Source organism: Protopterus annectens, chromosome 4.part1, assembly GCF_019279795.1.
Source record: "Protopterus annectens isolate FY-2018-M chromosome 4.part1, PAN1.0, whole genome shotgun sequence".
NCBI classification, from domain to species: domain Eukaryota; kingdom Metazoa; phylum Chordata; order Ceratodontiformes; family Protopteridae; genus Protopterus; species Protopterus annectens.
This window is the reverse complement of record NC_056734.1, coordinates 521826720-521850249: the sequence shown is the minus strand read 5'-3', so window position 1 is coordinate 521850249 and position 23530 is coordinate 521826720. Positions and strand designations below refer to the sequence as shown.

Below are 23530 nucleotides of genomic sequence, written 5' to 3'. Positions count from 1 at the left end.
GTTGTTTAGGGACTCAGCTATGGAACCTAATTTGCAGTCATCTGTGAACTTCATCAGCCAGAGGCCTTCTGTGTTATCCCATACTTCAGAGAAGTAGATCCCAAACAGGAGGGGACCCAAGACTGAACCATGTGGTACTCCACTTGTCACAGGTTTGAAGTTAGATTTGGAGTCTGCAACTTTTACAGTGTGGGTTCTGTCAGTGAGCCAGTTGGCAACCCATCTTGTGACGTATGGATTTATACCTATTTTAGTGAGTTTATCAATGATTCAAGAATGGGTGATGGTGTCAAAAGCTTTGGCGAGGTCAAGATAGGCTGTGTGAACTGCCTTACCCTCATCTACGGCTTTGGTGACTGTTTCAAAGAAGTCTATCAGGTTCAGGAGACATGATCTACCCTTCACAAACGCGAACTGGGTGGGGTTCAAAGTTTGGAAGTTACCAATGTTTTTGTTTAAGAGTTACATGATGATACGTTCCATGGCCTTGCAAACCAGGCTTGTCAGGCTAATAGGCTGATAGTTCCCGGGGTCCGTGGTGGCTCCCCCTTTGTGGAGTGGTATAACTATTGCTGTGTGCCATTCAGTGGGTAGAAAGCCTGTCGTGAGGATATGACTGAACATGGTGCTTAGGAGGGGAGCTAGTTCATTCTGAAGTTCATGTAGAACGCAGCTTCGGATGTTGTCCAGTCCCATGGATGCTGTGTCCTTAGCTCTGGAGAGTGCAGTTTTTACCTGCTCAGTTGTGATTGCAGGGGCACTGCATTCCTCCAGTATGGATATGGGCCCTTTAGGGGGGTAAAGTTAGCACTAAACCTATCAGCCAGGATGTTGGCGATATCAGTTGGTTCCATAATTTTCATGTCATTGGGCTGTAACTCAGAGCAGATCTGGTTGTTGCCATTGATTCTTGACATAGCTATAGAATGCTTTGTGGCTGTCCTTAGAGTCAGTGGCAATCTTGTTTTCATAGCTGGCTTTGGAGGATTTTATGATGGATCTCAGATTCTTACTGAGGCTGACCAGGGAGTTCCTCCACTCAAGGGATTTTACTCTCTTTTGCAACAGTTTCTTCCTTCTGTTGTAAAGTTTGTTTAAAGCAGGGGACCACCAGATTGGCTTCCTTTTTTTGGAGGATAGCAACTTGGTTCTGTTAGGGATATCATGATCCATGCACTCGTGTAAGTGCTTATAGAGTGCATTTGTATAAGATTTGGCAGTCGTAACGGTATTGTCCAACTGCATGGGTGGCTGTCTTAAGAAGCATGAAGTTGGCTTTGGAAACATTTTTCACAGTGGTTTCCTTAATGGAGGATGGGGGTGGGATGTGGATATCTATGGTGATTAGCTTATGGTTGGATCTGACCAACGCGGAGATGACTTCAGGTGCGGAACACCGGTAGGTAATGACTAGGTCTAGGATATTATTGCCCCTGGTGGGGGTGTGGATAAGTTGATCCAGGGCACTGGAGTTTATGAATTCTAGAAAGTGTTAAGCAAAGGAGTTGGTACATGAGTAGTTTTCCCAGTTAGTGGTGGGGTAGTTGAAATCGCCTATTATTAGGGTGTTTAGTTGAACCCTAATATTTTCTAGTATATCAAGAAAAGAGGAGTGGGAATCCTGGGGCATGGTGGGGGATCTGTAGCAAGCTACAATATAGATTGCAGTTTTGCCCAGAGTTAGTTGGACTTGGATAATGTCAGATGCATTATGTTGGGCAACTAGCCTGGAGGTGTAGTTATCCTTAATGAATATGGACACACCTCTACAATTGGTGTTCTGGTCCTGGTTATATGGCTGAAAGGTATAGTATGAGTTATATCCTGGTAATCCAGGGGTGCTCTCTGGAGTCGTGAACCAGGTTTAAGTCACTGCACAGATATCAATGTTCTCCATTTTAAGGAGTGCCTCGAGTGAGTGCATTTCGAGGTTTAGACTTCTAGCATTGAGTAGCATTGCCCTCAGTTTTTGCTTGCCTGTATCTGTCATGGTGGTGGCTTTGTCATTTGAACCTTGCCTAAAAAAGGCACTATAAGGGTGGCAAGAGCCTTGGCCAGTATCCGGAATCCCAGGTGCAACAGGTGCAGGCCATCTCTGGCAAAGCATTGTGGCCTGTCGACCATGTCATCCCAGGCAAACAGATACTAGATCCCCTTAGAATGACACCAGAAGCTTAGGCAATTGTTGAAGTCAATCATTCTGTCCTTGTACTGCAGTATCATTCTGGGCGAAGGTAGGATGCTACTCAGGGCTAGGGTCATACCTGCCTGGTGAGGGAAGTAAGTACTAGAGCTGTTTCCTAGAAGTAACTTGAGGAAGATAAGTACAAAAACTGTTAACCACTAGATAATGGGAAAGGTTGAGTGCTTTAGTACTTTGCAGCTTATTTAGTGCTTACAACAGTTCTGAACCTGTGCTGAGCACGGAAAAGCAGATTCAAGTGCTAAGATTAAGAAACTGGCTAGTTCTAAGGGAAAAACTGAAGAGCAGACTTTATGGTGCTGGGAACAGTTTAACCCTAGCTAAGCAGCGCTGTGCAATGAGCAAACCCATGCAAAAATGGGCTATTAACTCAGAAACTTGAAAGGGATAGAAATTAGCCCAAAATGGACAATAAGGTAAATTTTAGAGCTGGAAACCACTCCTCTTGCAACTGCACTAATGCTTACCACTCTCACTGATAAGCCGAAAGACTTTCTACTAACACAACAAGGTCTGGACCACTCAGAAACACAGACTAAAGTCCTGAAACCAGCAGATCTGGCATCCAGACTATTCTAGCATAGGAAATGGTGGGAAATGAGCAGTACAGATAGTATTTTTGTTTTTTTGTTTTTTTTTAAGAAATTAGGCAGCAAAAGATTTAAAACAGTAGAAATGCACAGAAAAGGATGTCACACTTGAGTGTGATGCCTACAGTACTAAATGCAATTTAAATTTTAACTTTTAAATAGATAAATCAAGTGCACACAGAGTAAAATGATTTAACAGTACAATGCAGCAGAAATACAGCAAAACCACAGTAAAAATGGCTTTTTAAAAGTGCGATTAGCAAAAATAGTTAATAGAAAGCCAAAAGGGTACTTAGATCAGCAAAAAAGTCTCTCCTTCTCGTTTCTGGTGCTGTAGTAGTCTACAGGATGCCCAAACAGGATCCGCCGAGCTAAAACAAGTGCAAACTTGCACAAACGCAGGTTTTTAACTGAGAAACTTGAAAGGGATAGAAATTAGCCCAAAACGGCCAATAAGGTAAAATTTCAGAGCTGGAAACCACTCCTCTGGTGACAGATAGGCTGCTCTAATGCTTACCACTCTCAATGATAAGCAGAAAGACCTCCCACTACCACAATGAAGTCTGGACCACTCAGAAACACAAACCAAAGTCCTGAAACCAGCTCATCTGGGATTCGGACTATTCCAGTATAGGAAAGGGTGGGAAATGGGCAGTACAGGTAGTATTTTTGGGGTCTTTTTTTGTTTTTTAAGAAAGTAGGCAGCAAAAAGCAATTTAGAACAGTAGAAATGCACAGAAAATGCTGTCACACCTGAGTGTGATGATTACAGTACTAAATGCAGTTTAGATTTTAACTTTTAAACAGATAAATCAAGTGCACACACAGTAAAATGATTTAACAGTACAATGCAGCAGAAATACAGCAAAACCACAGTACAAACGGCTTTTTAAAAGTGCGATTAGCTAAAACAGTTAATTGAAAGCCAAAAGGGTACTTAGATCAGCAAAAAAAGTCTCTCCTTCTCGTTTCTGGTGCTATAGTAGTCTACAGGATGCCCAAACAGGATCCGCCAAGCTAAAACAAGTGTAAATCCATGCAAAAACAGTTTTTTAACTCAGAAACTTGAAAGGGATAGAAATTAGCCCAAAATGGCAAAAAAGGTAAATTTCAGAGGTGGAAACCACTCCTCTTGTGACAGACAGGCTGTTGTAATGCTTACCACTCTCACTGATAAGCAGACAGACCTCTCACTACCACAACAAGGTCTGGACCACTCAGAAGCACAGACTAAAGTCCTGAAACCAGCAGATCTGGGATCCGGACTATTTTAGTATAGGAAAGGGCAGGAAACGAGCAGCACAGATAGTATTTTTTTTTTGGGGGGGGGTTGTTTGTTTTTTAAGAAATTAGGCAGAAAAAAAGCAATTTAAAACAGTAGAAATGCACAGAAAAGGCTGTCGCACTTGAGTGTGATGCCTACAGTACTAAATGCAGTTTAAATTTTAACGTTTACACAGATAAATCAAGTGCACACACAGTAAAACAATTTAACAGTACAATGCATCAGAAATACGGCAAAACCACAGTAAAAACGGCTTTTTAAAAGTGCAATTAGCTAAAACAGTTAATAGAAAGCCAAAAGGGTACTTAGATCAGCAAAAAAGTCTCTCCTTCTCGTTTCTGGTGCTGTAGTAGTCTGCAGGACACCCAAACAGGATCCGCCAAACTAAAACAAGTGCAAACTTGCGCAAACACGGGTTTTTAACTCAGAAAACTGAAAGGGATATAAATTAGCCCAAAACGGCCAATAAGATAAATTTCAGAGCTAGAAACCACTCCTCCTGCAACAGATATGCTGCTCTAATGCTTACCACTCTCACTGATAAGCACAAAGACCTCCCACTACCACAACAAGGTCTGGAGCACTCAGAAACACAGACTAAAGTCCTGAAATCAGCAAATCTGGGATCCAGACTATTCTAGTATATGAAAGGGTTGGAAATGAGCAGTACAGATAGTATTTATTTATTTATTTTTTTAAGAAATTAGGTAGCAAAAAGCAATTTAAAACAGTAGAGATGCACAGAAAAGGCTGTCACACGAGTGTGATGCCTACAGTACTAAATGCAGTTTAAATTTTAACTTTTAAACAGATAAATCAAGTGCACACACAGTAAAATGATTTAACAGTACAATGCAACAGAAATACAGCAAAACCACAGTAAAAATGGCTTTTTAAGAGTTCGTTTAGCTGAAACAGTTAATAGAAAGCCAAAAGGGTACTTAGATCAGCAAAAAAGTCTCTCCTTCTCATTTCTGGCGCTGTAGTAGTCTTCAGGATGCCCAAATAGGATCTGTCAAGCTAAAACAACAGCATACCCGCTCAAACACGGGTTTTTAACTCAGAAACTTGAAAGCGATAGAAATTAGCCCAAAATGGCCAATAAGGTAAATTTCAGAGCTGGACACCACTCCTCTTGTGACAGATAGGCTGCTCTAATGCTTACCACTCTCACTGATAAGCAGACAGACCTCCCACTACCACAACAAGCTCTGGACCACTCAGAAGCACAGACTAAAGTCCTGAAACCAGCAGATCTGGGATCCGAACTATTCTAGTATAGGAAAGGGCAGGAAATGAGCAGTACAGATAGTATTTTTTTTTTTGTCGAAAACATTCTCCACAACATATATACCACTAGAAGCTATTTTGCAAAGGGCAAGTCCCCGTGCCTTTCCCCACACCCACCTTAATTATCGGTCTAGATTAGATAAACAAAATTTTATCTAATCGAATGCTGACTTCATCAAAAATCCCAGAACTCAAAATCACAATTGTGAGAACGCAGTACAGTGAAGATGGGAATATTTGCCCTTTCCTCACTGTAGTACAATTTTGGAGTTGGAATATATATTTAGTGGGAGGTGTAGGGGGCATAGCCCCCCACAATTGCGATTTCGAGTTCCGGGATTTTCGATGATGTCAGTGTTCGATTAGATAAACTTTTGTTTATCTAATATAGACCCTTAATTATATGTTATAACTCCATGGTCCCACAACAGTGGAGTAAAGGGAAAACACCATACATGTGAATCACTGCTGTAACACAAACATAATGTATACAAATCTGTGGGTACAACCCAACAGTGGTCATTACCAATCCACACAGCATATTCTAAATTACTGTTCTAACAACTCCCATAATCAACGGCTTTCAACAAAATAGCTTTTCAGTCAAATGTACTTGCAGTCTTTTTTTTGACATTGTATATTTCAGTCAAATATACGAGAACGATATATATATATATATATATATATATATATATATATATATATATATATATAAAAACACACATATATATATATATATATATATATATATATATACATACATATACATATAAAAACAGATAAAAATGTGTCATTAAAACAATAATTGTCAAAATATTTTTACCTGTAGCTGCTGCACCTGTTTTTGCATATCAGTCAGTTCCTGTTCCACACTGTTTAATGACTGGTCGAGATGACCCTTTTCTGAGCTAAGGCGGAGGGCTTCTTCTTCTCTCTTCATCTTCTCACGTTCCACCTGAAAATGAATCCCCCAAAAAAATCAGTTGGAATTTACTATAGCCAAACAGCAAGAAAGTCAACAGTTTGAATTCAGTAACACCTGGGACTGTGTATAACAGTGGGTATATTCTGCATCGAGGAAATATGGAACTTAGATATCTGTATATGTCTCTTACTTGGAAGGCAAGTATTGCTTGGATACTGATGATGATGATGATGATGATGAGGCAAATTCTGTCTTTAATCTCTGGTTAACAATGCACAAATATTGATGCACAATACATCGATAGGTACTGGCATCTGCTTTTTGTTGTTAAGGACAGGGCAGAAGTGTTGAACTACCAATCACACATACAGACACATGGCCTTCATTGCATGTCTAAAGTATTCATAAGAGCACTCTGTTCCTGAACACCAATCAAATCTCCTTTAGGAGCAGAACACACGTCACTTTTCACATTCCTACACAATGGGCAAGCTTCATAAAATGGTAGTACGGGTGATAACTGGTGTGGAGTACTAAAACCAAAGCTGGTCAGCTAAAGAAAAGACAAGATCCTAAACATTCATTCATTTATCATCTGATTACCTGCTGAATCTGGTCTGGGGTCATGCGGGAAGACAGAACCTATCCTGGTACTCATTAGGTGTAATGTAGGAAAACTAATTCTGTACAGAATGCTAATCTGCCAAAGAATGCACATGCATGCATACATGCGCGCGCGCACACACACACACACACACACACACACACACACACACACACACACACGCACACACACACACAAGCAGCCATACACACTGATTTGAAATTTGCAGGATTATCTGTTCAACTGCTACATGTTTTATTTCTTTGTTTATTTAGCAGGCTGTTGGCTTGACAGTGTTAATCATTTCCCAGCCATGACATAGTCAAACTAATAAAAAGTAAAATAAATCCCAGAGTGCAGGAAAAGTATAGTCGAGCAGGACGCATGGGATACATTTACACAAGGCATGGGATTGATTCTAGGCTTTTTTTGAAAAGGATGAGGCTGATAGATGGCTTGTTACTCTAGAAACTTGAGCAATCAGAAGTAGCAGTAACTGAGTGTAAAACATAAGATATCAGCTCCTTTAATCTTTTATGTATCATTTGAAATTCAGTCAGTCTTCTTTCAGTATAAAGTTGTTAGTGTTGGAAATATATTTTTCCTACATATTACTTGAAAGATAAAGGGTGGCACAGTGGCACAACGGATAGTGTTGTTGCCTCAAAGCAAGAGGTTTTCCATTCAGTTCTTGGCAGGAGTGCCTTCTGTGCCAAGCCTGCAAGTCCTCCTTGTGTTCACCTGGGTTTCTTCTGGGTGCTCTGGTTTCTTCCCACATTCCAAACACATGCAGTAGGTCGGCTGGACACTCTAAATTGGCCATAAGTGTGCAGTCGAGTATATGGTGTGGAAGAACTACCACAGCAGGGCTAGCCACCTAGTGGCGTAAACCTTGGCTCTAGATGATTGCCCCTATTGAAGTGACACCCCGATGCTGTGTGCAAAAATGGGAAAAGGGGGTTGTGGATGGATAGATCAGTCATATTTTGTTAGTGTCCATCTGGTCCAACTGCTTACCTACTGCTGTTGAGTACTACGATGGGGCTGTCAGTAACTAATAAATCTCAGTTCCCTACATTGTATTTTTGCATTTCCTAATTCATGAAACTACTGCAATGTGAAACAGCAGATATCAACAGTTCAGTGAGTTAACTGTAACATGTCAGAATCAGCCGAGAGAGTTTGAGTAAACAATGAATTTGTTCTGTCTTGCTTGTTTCTGTTGGGATTTAGATTTGGTGTAGATTAAAATAAATGGTGTTATCAGAGGCTGAAGTTGGCTGCTGTCACTCCCATACACTGGACACCATCAGTGAAGCTGGCTACTGTCACTCCCCAACACTGGACCCCATCAGGGAAACTGGCTACTGTCACTCCAAAACACTGGACCCCATCAGGGAAACTGGCTACTGTCACTCCCCAACACTGGACACCATCAGTGAAGCTGGCTACTGTCACTCCCCAACACTGGACCCCTTCAGTGAAACTGGTTACTGTCACTTCCCAACACTGGACACCATCAGTGAAGCTGGCTACTGTTACTCCCAAACATTGGACACCATCACTGAAGCTGGCTACTGTCACTCCAAAACACTTGACCCAGTCAGTAAAACTGGTTACTGTCACTCCCCAACACTGGACACCATCAGTGAAGCTGGCTACTGTCACTCCCCAACACTGGACCCCATCAGTGAAACTGGCTACTTTCACTCCCCACCACTGGACTCCATCAGTGAAACTGGCTACTGTCACTCCCCAACACTGGACCATATCAGTGAAACTGACTACTGTCACTTCCCAATACTAGATGCCATCAGTGAAGCTGGCTATTGTCACTCCCCAATACTGGACACTGTCAGCGATTCCTTCTTCCTGAACTAAACTGCATTGTTTTGATCTGCAGTTAGTGGTCAGTACATTCATTTTCATCTAGCTGGCTTTTTCTGGAATTTGAATGATTTCATGTACTTCAGATTTTCGATTATTAACTTTTAATGGCATCATGGATACATTTTATTTCACAGGAGAACTTTCATATTTTCCAGTAGACGTTTAGTGGGCATTGTGGAGTTATTTCATTTCACTGGAGAACGCTCACATTTCCATACGGACTTTTTGAATTTTGATAAGATGCAATGAGGAATATTAAAAGAACAATAGCTATCTTTATTGACTTTTGACAGAATTACTTTGAGTCCAATGCAATCTTTTCAGTCATAAGCAGACCGATTACTGATTAGCTGAGTACTGACTAAAAAACTGGTGCATTTAGTTGGTTATGTTTTTTTTCTCATGATTTGTTTATATTAACATGGTTTAAGAGTTCAGTTTTTTTTTTTAATTTTGAAATGTAAATTACTGTTTTAATGTTATTTAGCATGAGGGTTCACTCACAAATGTATCAGTCTAATTTTTGAAATATCTATAAGATCATTATATATAAAGTCTTATTACATAATTTTCATGTGGTAAAAATGCTTCCTTTTTAGTTTAATGCCAAAGTTGTCTGCTGCACTTTTTCTTATTTTGTCTGTTTTGTTTTCATCAGTATTATTGTTGTTTATAGCATTAACATAGTTGTTTTATGTAAGATACACTTTATTACATAACTATTATGATACTGTTTCTGAAATTTTATACTTTCCATATATACTAATATAGTGAGAGGACTATTTAAGAACGAATATACTGTATGTATGTATGGTCATGAATTTATATAGACTCATAAGTTCATAGGTACTTACTATGCTACTGATCTGTCAGGATCTTTAGAAGCCTGCCTATACATTCCTAGTGAATTTCTAGCCTTACTTGTACAGTACCAGGGCCCCTGTATTTTGCAGAAGTCTTGTATAACCCAGGGTGAGATAATACTTTAGTATTGCGTGGCAAACTTTTTTTATAGTAAGTATGAATAATCATTACTCTGGAGCCAGATATTTACTTGCTCCACCCTGGCCTTAAGGGACAGGGGTACCAAAGCAGGAGTGATCTTACAGTTTCCTATCCGTGCATCCAGGTTATGATAGCGTAAAGTAAGAGATGTTATGTTCTTAACTTTACATGGAGAGGAAGTCAGTTCCTGAGAGGTGGTATTCCCTGTGAGGCATAGTTATTCCTCCAGCATGTTCTATGTTGCAATAAAAACTGAGGTGGTTCTGCCACTATTGGACTTACGGACATGTAGAAGGTTTGGAAGAATAGGGTCAGCAGAGGCTCTGTATGCCAGGCAGAGAGCTCCCCATAGCAAAAAGACGGCATGCATTTTCAAGGATTTTGATATTCACCAAGAATGATGCCACAATACAGAGATAAGATGATCAGCTTTAACAATTGGCTTAAACACTGGTGTCATGCTGGACAACACCTGTCACCCTGGGATTCGGATATTGGCAAAGGCTCTTGCCACCCCATAGTGCCTTTTTAGGCAAGGCTCAAATTCTAAACCTACCACCCTAGAACACAAAAAGGAAAAAACTAAGGGTAATGCTGCTCAATGCCAGAAGTCTAAATCTCAAATCTCAGTATGGAGAACATCGATGTCTGTGCTGTGACAGAAACCTGGTTCAAGGCTCTGAGAGCCCCGGCGCTATCAGGTTTTACCTCATATCATGCTCCGCCCCAAAATCTGGACAATACCAAGAAAGGAGGGGTATCCATATTCATCAAGGACACCCACACCTCAAGACTGGTGGCAATGCACGATGCATCGGAGACCATCCAGGTGCAATTAACCATAGGCAAGACTGCTCTGCAAATTGTAGCATGTTACAGGCCACCTCACAAACTCAGGAACCTCACATGGCCTTCCTGAAAACACTAGAGGGATAAATGTATCACCAAACACCATCATACTAGGTGACTTAATATAGACTGGGAACACTACTCAAGCCCAAACACCCTAGCCCAAAAGTTCCTGGAATTCATAAACTCAAATGCCATGGAACAACTAGTCACCATCCCACAAGAGGAGATAACATACTTGATCTCATCATCACTGGTGAGATCAGACCACAAACTAATCTCGCTGGAGGTCCTCATCCCACCCCACCTGAAATAAAAAGACCACAGTAAAGAACTTCTCAAAACCGACTTCACACTTCTAAAGACTAGTGTGGTCTCGCGGAAAACAGTGCTTTCAAGCCGCTGAATCACTTACAAATGCCTTCTACCAGCACCTGCAGGACTGCATGGATAAGGCAATCCCAAGCAAAACAAAGACTCTTTGTACCAAAGGCAAGCATCCAGTCTGGTGGACCCCAGCCATAAAAAAACTCTACAATAAAAGGAGGAAGCTACTACAAGATAGAGCAAACTTAAAAGGTAAGACACCCTTGATCACTATAAGTAAAACTAAGAGCTCTCATAAAATCATCCAAAGCAAATTTCGAGAAAAAATAGCTAAAGACTCAAAAGACAATCATAAGGCCTTCTTTAGCTAAGAAACCTGGGAGGAACCAGATATCTAGTTCAAAATGATGTGAAGATTACTGATCCTACAGACATTGCCAACATACTGGCTGAGGTTCAGTCCCCAAAAGGAGAGATATCTATGATTGCAGCCCCCAGCGTCTCCAGCAAGTGAGAACTGCTCTCTCCAAAGCAAAAACACAGCATCCATGGGACCTGATGGTGTCCCCGGCTGTGTGCTCCATGAACTCAATGAGGAATTAAACCCACAGCTAGGACAGCTGTTTAATCAAAGTCTTACCTCTGGAACTGCAACTGTGGTACCAAATTACGCCCATTAGCTTGACAAGCCTTATCTGCAAAGCCATGGAGAGGATCATAATGGACCTCATAAATAAAGACATAGAATTTGCAGACTTTGGATCCAACCCAGTTTGGCTTTGTCAAAGGCAGATCATGCCTTTTAAACTTGGTTGACTTTTGAAACAGTCACCAAAGCCATTGATGAGGAAAGGCAGTCCATACAGCCTACCTCGATCTGGCTAAGGCCTTCGATACAATACCTATCATTGAAAAACTCATCAGCTTAAATGTCAACCCATACATCACAAGATGGGTTGCAAACTGGCTGAGTGACAGAACCCACACGGTCAGAGCTGCTGGCGCCACGTCAGACTCAAAGCCTCTCACAAGTGGCGTCCCACAGGTCTCGGTGCTGGGCCCACGCTTGTTTGGCATCTACGTACAAGCAAACACAGGAGGGTTATGGCTGACAAAGTTTGCAGATGACTGCAAAGGCGCCCCAAGTAAAAAACACATCTGACACAGATATCCTTCAGAAGGGTCTCACAGAAGCGGATAACTGGTGCCAGAGCCACGCCCAAAGTTAAATGCCAAAAATGCATAGTCATACCCTTCGGGAAAAACAAGGTTACCCCTAGCTACCAAATAGGTGGCAATCCACTGAGCACAGAAGAAGTTATCAGGGACCTGGGGACCCAGGTTGATAGTAGTCTGTCATTCACACCCATGTAGCTAAAGTAGTTAGGAAGACCTTCTACATTGCCCACCTTATCATGAAGGGATTCTCATCTAGATCAAGGGAGGTCATAGTCTCCCTTTTTACTCATCACATCAGACCAATGATTGAGTACAATGCCCCCATCGGAATGTATCTGACCCGACACTTGCAGCAGCTGGAGGCCACAAAAGTTCCTCACCAAAAGGATAAAGGGTCTCAAAAATCTGTCCTATGCTGCCCGTCTGAAAGAACTCCAGCTCTATTCAGGCTTGCTCAGAGGTGACCTTTGCCTAACATACAAGGCCATGTCAAACCCAGATTTGATGAATATGCTTCACCTCAAAAATCTAGATCCATCAGAGCCACAAGGGCGGAGACTTAAACCTTGACACGGCTATTAATAGGACGTGCTGGAGGGATAGATTCATCACCCAAAGACTCCCTATGCTGTGGAACAAACATGTGAGGCAGAGCACCTCGCTGGCCTTGTTCAAGAGATGCCTTGACCAATGGATGGCCTCAGTGTCACTGCTTGACAGAGGCACAGAAAAATAATGGGTATAGTTCCCCATACTAAAGGGGTGGCCTAAGCCACAAAACGATGGGCTAGGCTTGTAAATGCCCTCGGGCAGATAGCCTAGTATGAACCTATGAACCTATGAACCTATTGGCTGATATCTGATAGGCAACAATTGCAGCATAAGTATCTCAGACCACACGGACAAGGTTATTAGTGGCATAACCTCAGACTGATGTTTAGCAATGAAGTCTACAACTCACAGGAGCAGTTGTGCCTATGGCAGATTACTTTACAAAGTCAGTGGGGCAGCACACACAATTTTGTGTTTGATCACATGCAAACTTCTGAAGATAGAGGGGGATGTTGCTGACATTAGACAAGGAAAAAAAAATAGGAACGCTAGTAGCAAATGTGTCAGTCAAAAATTACCAAGGTTCTCTCATGGAGAAAGGCTGTGAGAGGTGAGATGAGATGCTTCTAGTTTGAATAGTACCTCTTGTAAATTGTAGTAGTTTGTCATTTTCATGAAATTAGTTTTTAATTTGGACTTCATCAAACTGACAATTCTCCATGCTTAACAGTGAACAGTAAAAGAAATCCTGTACTTGTTGATCTGTAAATAATGTGTTATGTCTGAGATTTACAAGATACAAATGTATATTTAATTATATAATGTCTAGACAGATTGTAGTATAGAGAGATTGGCAGCTGCCTGCTAGCAGTCTCATGAAATCAACCCATGTGCATGTTCTGCAATTACTGTACCAATCACTATACTTATATATTGATTACAGCATCCATCCCATGTACACATACAGTAATTACTACCTCCTGTCACATGTGCACATACTGTAAATATTACAGCCATCACATGTACACATACTTAATTACTACACCCAATGCATATGCAAAACCTGTAATTATTACACCCTTTGCATGTGCACATCCTGTAATTACTATACCTATCACTGTGCACATATAGTGATTACAACATCCATCCCACGTTCACATTTGTAATTAGTACACCAATCACTGTGCACGTACATTGATTACAGCATCCACCCCATGTGCACATCCTGTAATAAGTACGTCCATTGCATGGGCACATACTGTAATTACTATGCCCATTGCATGTGGAAATAACTGTAATTACTACACCCATCACATGTGCACATTCTGTAATGACTACATCCATCCCATATGCCCATACTGTAATTACTACATCCATCACATGTGTATGTACTGTAATTACTACATCCATTACATGTACATGTACTGTAATTACTTCATCCATCACATGTGCATGTACTGTAATTACATCCATCACATGTGCATGTATTGTAAATACTACAGCCATCACATCTGCATGTACTTGGTTACTACACCCAATGCATGTGCAGAACCTGTAATTATTACATCCATTGCATGTGCACATACTGCAATTACTACATCTATCACATGTACATGCACTGTGATTATTACATCCATCCTATACGCATATACTGTAATTACTATACCCACTGAATATGCACTTAGTGTGATTATTATATCCATCCCATGTGCATGTACTGCAATTACTACATCCATCACGTGTGCCAATGTGCATGCACTATAAGTAGTACACTTGTCGCATGTGCATGAATCGTGATTACTACACTCAGCGAATGTTCACATACTGTAATTACCAAACCCATCACATGTTCACATATTGTGATTACTTCATCCATTGCATGGGCACATACTGTGATTACTGCCCCATTGGATGTGCAAATACTATAATTACTACACCCATCAAATGTGCACATACTGTTATTACTAGATCTCACACTACAATGAATGTACTGAATATTGTACCAAAGCAAAATCATTGTACATTAACCACTGAATATCTAAGGAGTACATAAATATACTGTAGTCATTGCTTAAAAATCAGAGAGAGAGAGAGAGAGAGAGAGAAAGAAAGGAAGCAGTTAACACCATTATTCATTTGCCTGGCACTGCATTGTGGATTGCTAAGCAACTATGTTAAAAATATGCAGAATTTTATGCACACCGTTTATGATAAATAGGAGTTTTACTTTATACTTTCACAGCTGTAGTCCAGAGGTAGTGAGGAGGCCAGCAGCAATAGGCTTGATCAGTTCTTTATTTACAAAGAAAAACATAAGTCTAATAAATGCGGCAATATATGCAATGCACTGAAAGCAGAGCATGCATAAATGCCAAGACAGTACACTATTCACAACTACTGTGCACCAAGCACAAGTAACAATGGTTCCCCTATGAGCTGTTATTGTGATTCCATCAAGCCACAAAAGGGCAGTCCTAAATGATTTGAATATTTGTGACCCTTCCAAACTATTCATTCATTACTATTCCATAAGTCAGGGTAAGATATCAAAAGCATTAAGCACAAATGATGGAGAATATGCAGCACGGCAATACCTATACAGGACCACATTACTGGGATGCACACAAAGCAAACATCATCTGTACAGCGAAAGTTGTTAGACCTGGAGTCTATAGAAAACAGAATACTGCATCATATACTCTGTGCTTCCATGAAATACCTATGCCAGTGACCAGGAATAAGTGACAAAGGTTGTCATCATTAACAGTGCCAGAACATCAAATGGTAAAGGATACAGTAACATAACTACCAGCTGTTCAAGAGCTACACATAGACCTAGTTCTGCCTTTCACGTTTGGCAAGCTTATTGTGTCTGAGGTGCTGTGCATGAACACGTGGTTTCTGCTGCATGCATATACTAGCAGGACACATTAAGTATTGAAGACAACACAGTACTCTTTGCCTCAGTCGACTATGCTGCCCTCCACACAAATGTCATTTATGTGCAGCAGAGACCAGGCTTCCATATTTGTGCTGTACAGTAACAATACAGTAAGTGCATTCCAGTTTGATTTGCATGTATGTAGCACACAGCCTACAGATGTAACCTCTGTGTCACTTCAACTGGTATGTACACAGACAAAAATGTATCAGCATCTAATCAAAAGAGAAAAAAAAACAGGCATTTTTATGTCACTTCCAAGGGACAGATCCTTGACTCATTCTTTCACTGTTTGTTAGACTCCTACTGTCTACAAATTCCGAATGCTCTTTTCTTCATGGCCTGGCATGTTGTCAACAACATAGGTGTACTTTAAAAAAAATCAGAAAATATCACTACAAGAGTGCAGGAGCAGAACTGATAAACAAAACTGCACAATGCGGTTAAACTCCACAGGGCCCAACAAAGCAGTCACCAATTACAGAAAGTAATAGGCTTAATAAGGTGAAACACCGATAACGTAAAATAATTGCAGTTCAGTGCTTTTGTCCAAACATCAAACGTAGTCCTTCAGAGCAGTAAACAGGACATATACAGGATATTCATATACCCTCTTAAGCAAAATGGCGGCTTTAAAGGCATGTTATTTATTTAAATAGACATGGATACTGAAAGAAAATTATTACAAGATTTATATAAAAACAGTTAAATAGAAACACTTCCTGGCAATCTGAACTAAAATAATCATATGAACAAATAAATGTTCAAAATTAATCAAAGTTCCCAAAGTATTTTACAAAATTTCAAAACTGACATATACAACTATCAAATTCATAAAATAAGGTATAAATAAATATATAAATAAAAAATCAGACCAAAATATAAATTAATGTAATAAATAGCATCAATAGGAGCTTGTGCATCACATACTAAACTCATAAAAAAATCCTTGAAAGATAGATAAAGTTTGGAAGGTATGAGATATGTGTCGCTCATCCAGTCAGGATAAAACAGATGAACAGTTGTGGGTTCAGTTCAAGCAGCTTTACTATATACAAATACATAAGGATTAAGGCTTAGTAACTTAAACAAACTTATAAGTAGACTGAGTACTGTACTCATACATATTAACACTCTGTCTGTTCTCTCAAAATGGCACTACTGCCTGCACCATACATCTCAACCTGGAAACATAAAAATCTGGATAAAGGTCCATGAAAAATAGGTACAAATCTGTAAGCTGATTAACATAAAATTTGCATGCATAATTATGTAACCCCACCCACTCTAATGGAATTGTGGGATACCACCATGAAGACTAAAGTCACTAAACAATAATAAATAACTGGTAGACATTTGAATTTCAGACTTCAATATCCTTCAGAAAATAAATAATAATGCAAAACCTGTTATTTTAGCAACTATCTGAGTTTATAGGAGCAATATTTAAAATCTGTCCAAGTCCCTCCCTAGTTTTGGGCCTTTGTCTCACCATTATTTTTGGCTTTGTCTAGACTTTTTTCTCTGAGAGATTGATACTTGAGAGGTATGTATACAAGTTGTTGTGGTAGTGGGCATTTGGAGCACAAACAAAAAATCCCCACCCCATTTTATCAGATGATAGCGTCACTCTTGCCACCGCAGGCCCGTATAAATATAGCCAAGAATTTCATCCATTTTCCCAAAATGAATTAATATTCAGTTTCTGAAGTAAAATAAGTTTATAACTCTAATTAGTGTCTTTATTTATTAAGCATGACTCAGCACATATTCTCCAAAAGTCAACAATTTTACAAGGGATTAAAAAGGACAGAAATAAATTCTGAGTCAAAATTAGGAATAGTTGAGAGCTATGTGTGCAAGCTTTTTACTACGTGTAACTTTTCTCCTGCTTCCAAGCCAACTTAAATGGTGTTTTACTTCTGGTAGGTACTGCTACAAAAAATATTGTGAGATCGTACTTTAATACTACCGTCATACTATGACAATGAGGTAAACAAGCATGACATTTTGCAGTACAAACCATATTCACAATCAGTGCAAAGGAAAGGATTTGAATTCACTTTTTTGCTAAAATAAAACTTCAGTGTTGTAGAATATGAGTTGTCTTTGCTGTTTCACATATTAGGGCTTTTCTGGTATGAAACATCTCTTTAATGCAACAATTACTGGATATTTAAGAAATAATTTTTGTGCTAAACTCTCACAAAACTCATGCAGTACAGCAACCGGAAATGTTGTAAAATTTCATCATGCTATCATCGTATTGTGACAGGAAAGTACATTAAAGGTATTACAAATGTGTCCAAACTGCTAGACCATTAGAAACCATGCAACAACCCACAAAGTTAAACACCAAAAAAATTAAATGTAATTCTGCTACTATAACATTATGAGACTTTATTGCACAGAATGATGCAGGTCTAATACAAATAACCACCACATCATGATCTACTAACGAATAAAAAAGTCTACAAAATGTAAATATGACCCCATACGTCAACTTTATCAGGAAGTCCTCCTGCCCCCCCCCCCCCCCCCCCCTTCAAAATCCATTTTTAAGGACAAAAGTAACCACTATAATTTTCATAAACTGAATCGGCTGCTAAACACTCAGTGGTTGTTGTTAGTCTGTCTATAGTTTTACTTTTTTTTCAATCTTTGTCGAATTATTTCTTCAGTTATTTATGAAAAGTAATAACCTTCCATACAGATTATTTAAGCCAAAGGTTATATTTGCAAAAGTTTGTATATAATTTGGCAAAGTGTTAGGTGGAACAAATACACAATTCTTTACAAAAGAATAGCTGGTTATCCTTTGATAGGGTGTCTTACACCAGATAATCTACCATCATGACCTGTGACACAGAACTTCCAGATACTAACCTCAGAGCATGAAGATGAGTGTTAACAGCAAAACCACAGAGCAAAACTCGGAAATCGGAAATGTGTGTCCTCCTTCAGAAGAACTGCACATTCTGTGCAAGGCCATTCCAGATAAAGCTGAGCACATTTTCTTTGCTACATGAGCCAAGTTTCACAGAAGCTTTCTGCATTATCAGTGACAAGATGCTTAGAAAACATTGCTGCCTACTTCACTGCCTTCACACCTGTCCATCCTTTTCTGGTTTGTGGAACTTGTTCTAACTTTTGTCTGAAAAATACCACAAAGTCCCCCTCTTATTTTAACCATTGCCACATACCTTCTGAAGTGTCCCACTGTTATTTCTTCTATTAATAGTGAATTTGATGAGAGAACATCGCAGCACTTAGATCTAATCAATTGCCTTTTCATTGTTACTACTGTCTTCCTTTAAATAGCTTGATTTGGACTAGCAAGAAAATATAACCAAATGCAATTTAAGTAATTTATATTGGCCAAATGACTCCTTTTTCTTTATATTTACCATCTATTTGGTATTTTACATGCATTCTCTTGTGAACCTGTAGCCGATGTGTAACTTTCTAAGAAAAAATGAAACAGCAAAATTGTTATTCCTGGCAATTGCACTCATCAATTGCTGTCATCCTGCATTGCTCTGTGAGCTATGAATTTGCATTTATTGTTCAAGATTTAGAGAAAATATCATGTACTTAATACTGCCCGTGTGCTTATACTGTATTGCATAACTTATAGTACTGACTTATTTTTATAAACTAGACTAAATTATTTTGCCTTTAATGAAGCTATGTTTCATGTTCTGCATGCTGATCACTACATATTTGTCATCTAAGATAAAAAATAATCACTGTTACGAACTAACCTGTTATATGCAGTGAAACAGCCCAGTAGGTATGATTTTTGTTTTTCAGAAATACCACATGCCTATAAATCAAAGGATTTTCAAAGTGGATCTTACTTGGGCTGGCTGGGGCCACATCTGTATAATCATAATCGGTGGTGCTTTACAGTAACAGTTCCCCTCTTCCTGTTTGCCCCATCAACAAATGCATCCACAGCAGCTTGTCAGCAGGGCCAGCATGAATAAGTAGCCAAGCTCTCTCTACTCCCAACCAAGTAATCCTTCTGTGCACCTGGACAGGCGACTATGGTACGGATTGTTGCCAGTGCCTAGCTAAAGTGAGACGCTGCCTGCAAGTTTTTTTGTTTCATTATTTATTTTTTTTAATCTCTTACATCTCTGAGTCCTGAAGACAAAGTCCGTACAAGACGCGCGTTGCTGCTGCCCAAACATAAACACTCAGTCACACCCCTCGAGCCCTCAGCTGAATTCCAACAGGCTGGCAGACCACTCGTGATGCTGGTGTCATCACATATGTGATGACATCAGCAGAAGATTGCAGACATGGAAAAAATTTAAAAAAAAGGCTGGGAAACAGGAATTAATTGGGAATAAAGGGGGCCAATGGGAAATTTGTGGCAACCCATAAATTGGACCTCAAAATCGTTAAATGCCGAGGAATTCGGCATGATTGAGAGGTATGGCCTGCACATGCTCTCTATTTATATGCACGTGCCCTTACTTTGCAATGCTTCCTAAAGTTACACACATGCTCTGCTCTACAATATGTGCATGTGCAGTGATGTTATGTATGGATAAAAATCACCCAATATGTGAAAAAATAAATCTGTAATGAGAAGTGCTGGTGCTATGCAAAATCCTACACTCAATGTCACAGCATGCATATTTAATACTGGAATTATGAATATCTAATCATTTAAGCCTATGGGGGAAGGGGTGTTAAGTCTCAATTGTCACATAAGTTAGATAGGTGTCCCAAAGCAGAATCTGACACATATTCCAATATCACCCTGTGTTTAATTCACCTGTGTCCCACATGTGATGTCATGATCATGCAACAAATGCATATTTTTTTGCAGTGGTGGACTGTTGCATGTGACACATATGTTCAAAGGTTCATAGGAGGTTACTAGGCTAACAGCCCTACAGCACTAACAAGCCTAGCCATATTTATCCCGAGTTGCCGTAGATGTCAGTGGTTAGGTGTGTGAAGATCACAGAGGTAAGGGTCTGTGGTAGCTAATAACAACTTCCTCTCTCCAGAAGGGATATGGGCACCACCTCAGGAGTGAATTTGCAGTCACTCATCCATTGATCTAGGATGTGTTTGAAGAGGGTCAGGGAGGGGCTCTGGTTCACATGAATTGGAAGCTTGTTCCAGAGAAGTGGCATTCTCTGGGAGATGTATCTATCTCTCCAGCATGACCTGTTCATGTCAGAAGCTAGGTTAAGATCCCTGGAGTGAGTGACTCTCCTACAGTTTAATTTATGAATGGATAGCATTTCCATCAGTGCCAGGTCAGAGACTGCCCTGTAAGCCAGGCAGAGATCATCCCTTAGCAACCTGTAGGAGACAAAATATAGTGACAGGGCTTTCAGTCTTTCTGTGTTAAGACTTGTTTTGTGTACCCTGTAATTTCTTGCTGAGAAACCTCTGTGGTATCTCCATTTGTTGCAGGTGTCTGGTGAAGTACATGCAAAAGGGAACACTGTACTCAATCAATGGTCTGGTGAGGGCCATGTATAATGAAATTATAGCATCCTTAGATCTAGATGGGATGCTTTTAATTATAAGATGTGCCACATAGAAAGATTTCCTTACTAATGTGGATATGTGATGGTCAAAGTTCATAGTGCTATCAACCTAGGTACCCAGATCACGTACCACTGGGTCTGCACTTAGAGGAGTGCTGTCTATAATGTAATTAGCAGGGATGTCAGCTTTCACAAAGGGAATAATAACGCATTTTTTTGCATTTAACTTTAATCCATGGATTTCACGTCAATCATTTGTCTGCATTAACCCTGTCTGCAATATATTAATATCATTGGGGGACTCAGTGATTGCTCCTAATTTGCAATTGGAGCTTAAAATATAATTATTATGGATTACATCTGTTAGTGTTATAGTACCTGCTGGTACTATTAAATTGCTCTTTACTAGGTCTCCCACTGTATGCTGTCCCCTTGTCTTAGGAATTGCTTATCTAACATCTAACTGCAATTATCATGTAGCATGGACCTTGTGTGATGCATATTAGCTACTGAACGTGCCTGTCTAGGTTACCAAAGGCTTATTTGGGTGGGTCTCGTACACTAACTGTTGCAGACACACTAACATATTTTTTTTTTTTTTATTTTAGTATTTAATACTAATATAGACTGAATAACTCTCTATTCACATTGATTCCTGGTCGGATTCTATCATATTAAGCTAGTTGTAATCTAATGCGCGTAAATGCGTACTGACCCTGCAGCCTTTTGGAGGCCGGTTTTATCAGGTTGTGGGGGGTTTTAAGCAATTGATCAGGCTGCTACACCTTTAATTCCCAACTAGCTCAGCCAGCCATTGATATTATTAGTGTATCTTTGTCTTACCTCACTTGTCTAAATGCAAAGGCATTAAATCTACTTTATCCTTTACAAACCTAAATATTTGTTGGAACTTTGACAAAGTTAATGTATCCCACTCTGTTAATACCTACATAGAATGTTTAGAACTGTATAGCTGCTGTTGGAAACTGCCCAAATTTTCTCTGAACTGGTAGTAATCACGTTGTGAACTACTGTAGTGCCTAAATAAGTCTGCATGCAATGTGTGTTATTTGAAATATGATGACATCTTATGATTTTGGGGTTTCACCTGCTGAGGAGACTCTGGCGCTTGTGTCTATAGGAATTCACTGTTTTACATCTCCTAATTCCTGAACTGTTAGTCTTGTTCACTGTTTTTTTCTCTTTATTTCTTTCATGTACCAGCTTTTGAATTCCTGCTAGTCCCAGCTCTAGCCTACCTGATTGTGCCCTGCTGGAAAACAAGGAATTAACTCCTGAACAGAGAATAACTCAACCCGCTCCCTGAGAATCCTTTTTGTCCTAGAAATGAATACAGTGAAAGCATGTCTTCTAATGCTGTTATTGCTTAGCTAATTGCATCTGCTAGGTAAAACAAGCAACCCTCCCAGGTTAGCCAGCAGCCAAATCTCCTCCTTATTAGCCTCAAATTACCCTTACTTCCCAATCTCTTACCATCTTACTCTGAACTAGGATAGCTCCATCCCATACTCCAGCTTCTTATCCCCCTTAAGGGACTTTTTATCCCCCTTAGGGGATCTCGTTCTCCTGCTGAATTTACATACCTGGCCACTAGGTGGCACCCTACTATCAGCTAACTGCCCTGTATTCTTTCCTGTCTCTAGTGACTCCTCCTGATTCTGAGTTCCTAGACTTTCTGTAGTATAGCTCACCCTCTACCCTGTCTCCCAGTACGTTCTTATCTCACATTTCACTATACTCGTAGCCCAGTCTCTCCCTACAATCCTTCTACTTTTCCTCTAGTTTCTCCCTGAAACCCCCCTTACTTTCCTCCTTGACTCTACACACTTAACTTCTGATCTTCACACCTTACTGATTGTTCTCCTTGACTTTTTCTTACCCTCTCTGGCTCTGTCACGCGGGGCTTTGCCTATAGTTAACTGGACATAGAGTAGCTCAAGAGAGTCATACTGTTTGACCAGTCTTGAGATGTACTTATCCTTAATGAAGATGGATACACCTCCTTCTTTGTTTCTTTCATTCTCAGTTTGTGGTCTAAACATATGGAAGGCATTGTAGCCCTGCATGGTCGAAGTGCTTTCCCTGCCTTTGAACCATGTTTCAGTGACTGCACAGATGTCAGCATCTTCTAAAATGAGGAGTTCTTTCAGGGAGTGCAGCTTTTTGTTTAGACTCCTAGTATTAAGCCACAGTACACTGAGTTTATCTAGACAGGATTTTGTTATGTTGGGAGGTTGGTTATTTTGACACTCCCTAAAAATGGCACACTAGGGGTGGCTAATGCCTTCACCAGTATCTGAAAGCCTAAAGCAGACAGGTGCAGATCATCTCTGACAAAGCAGCATGGCCT

General features: G+C 40.0%; 1 protein-coding gene across 1 annotated transcript in view; it reads right to left on the bottom strand.

Annotated features, from left to right (window-relative positions):
- LOC122801244 (rootletin-like) overlaps positions 1-23530 on the bottom strand; it is a 2937720-nt gene that overhangs the window by 60139 nt on the left and 2854051 nt on the right. The window contains exon 30 of the mRNA XM_044070796.1: positions 6192-6323. Within this exon, the coding sequence (XP_043926731.1) occupies positions 6192-6323 (132 nt within the window). The remainder of the gene's footprint in view (positions 1-6191; positions 6324-23530) is intronic.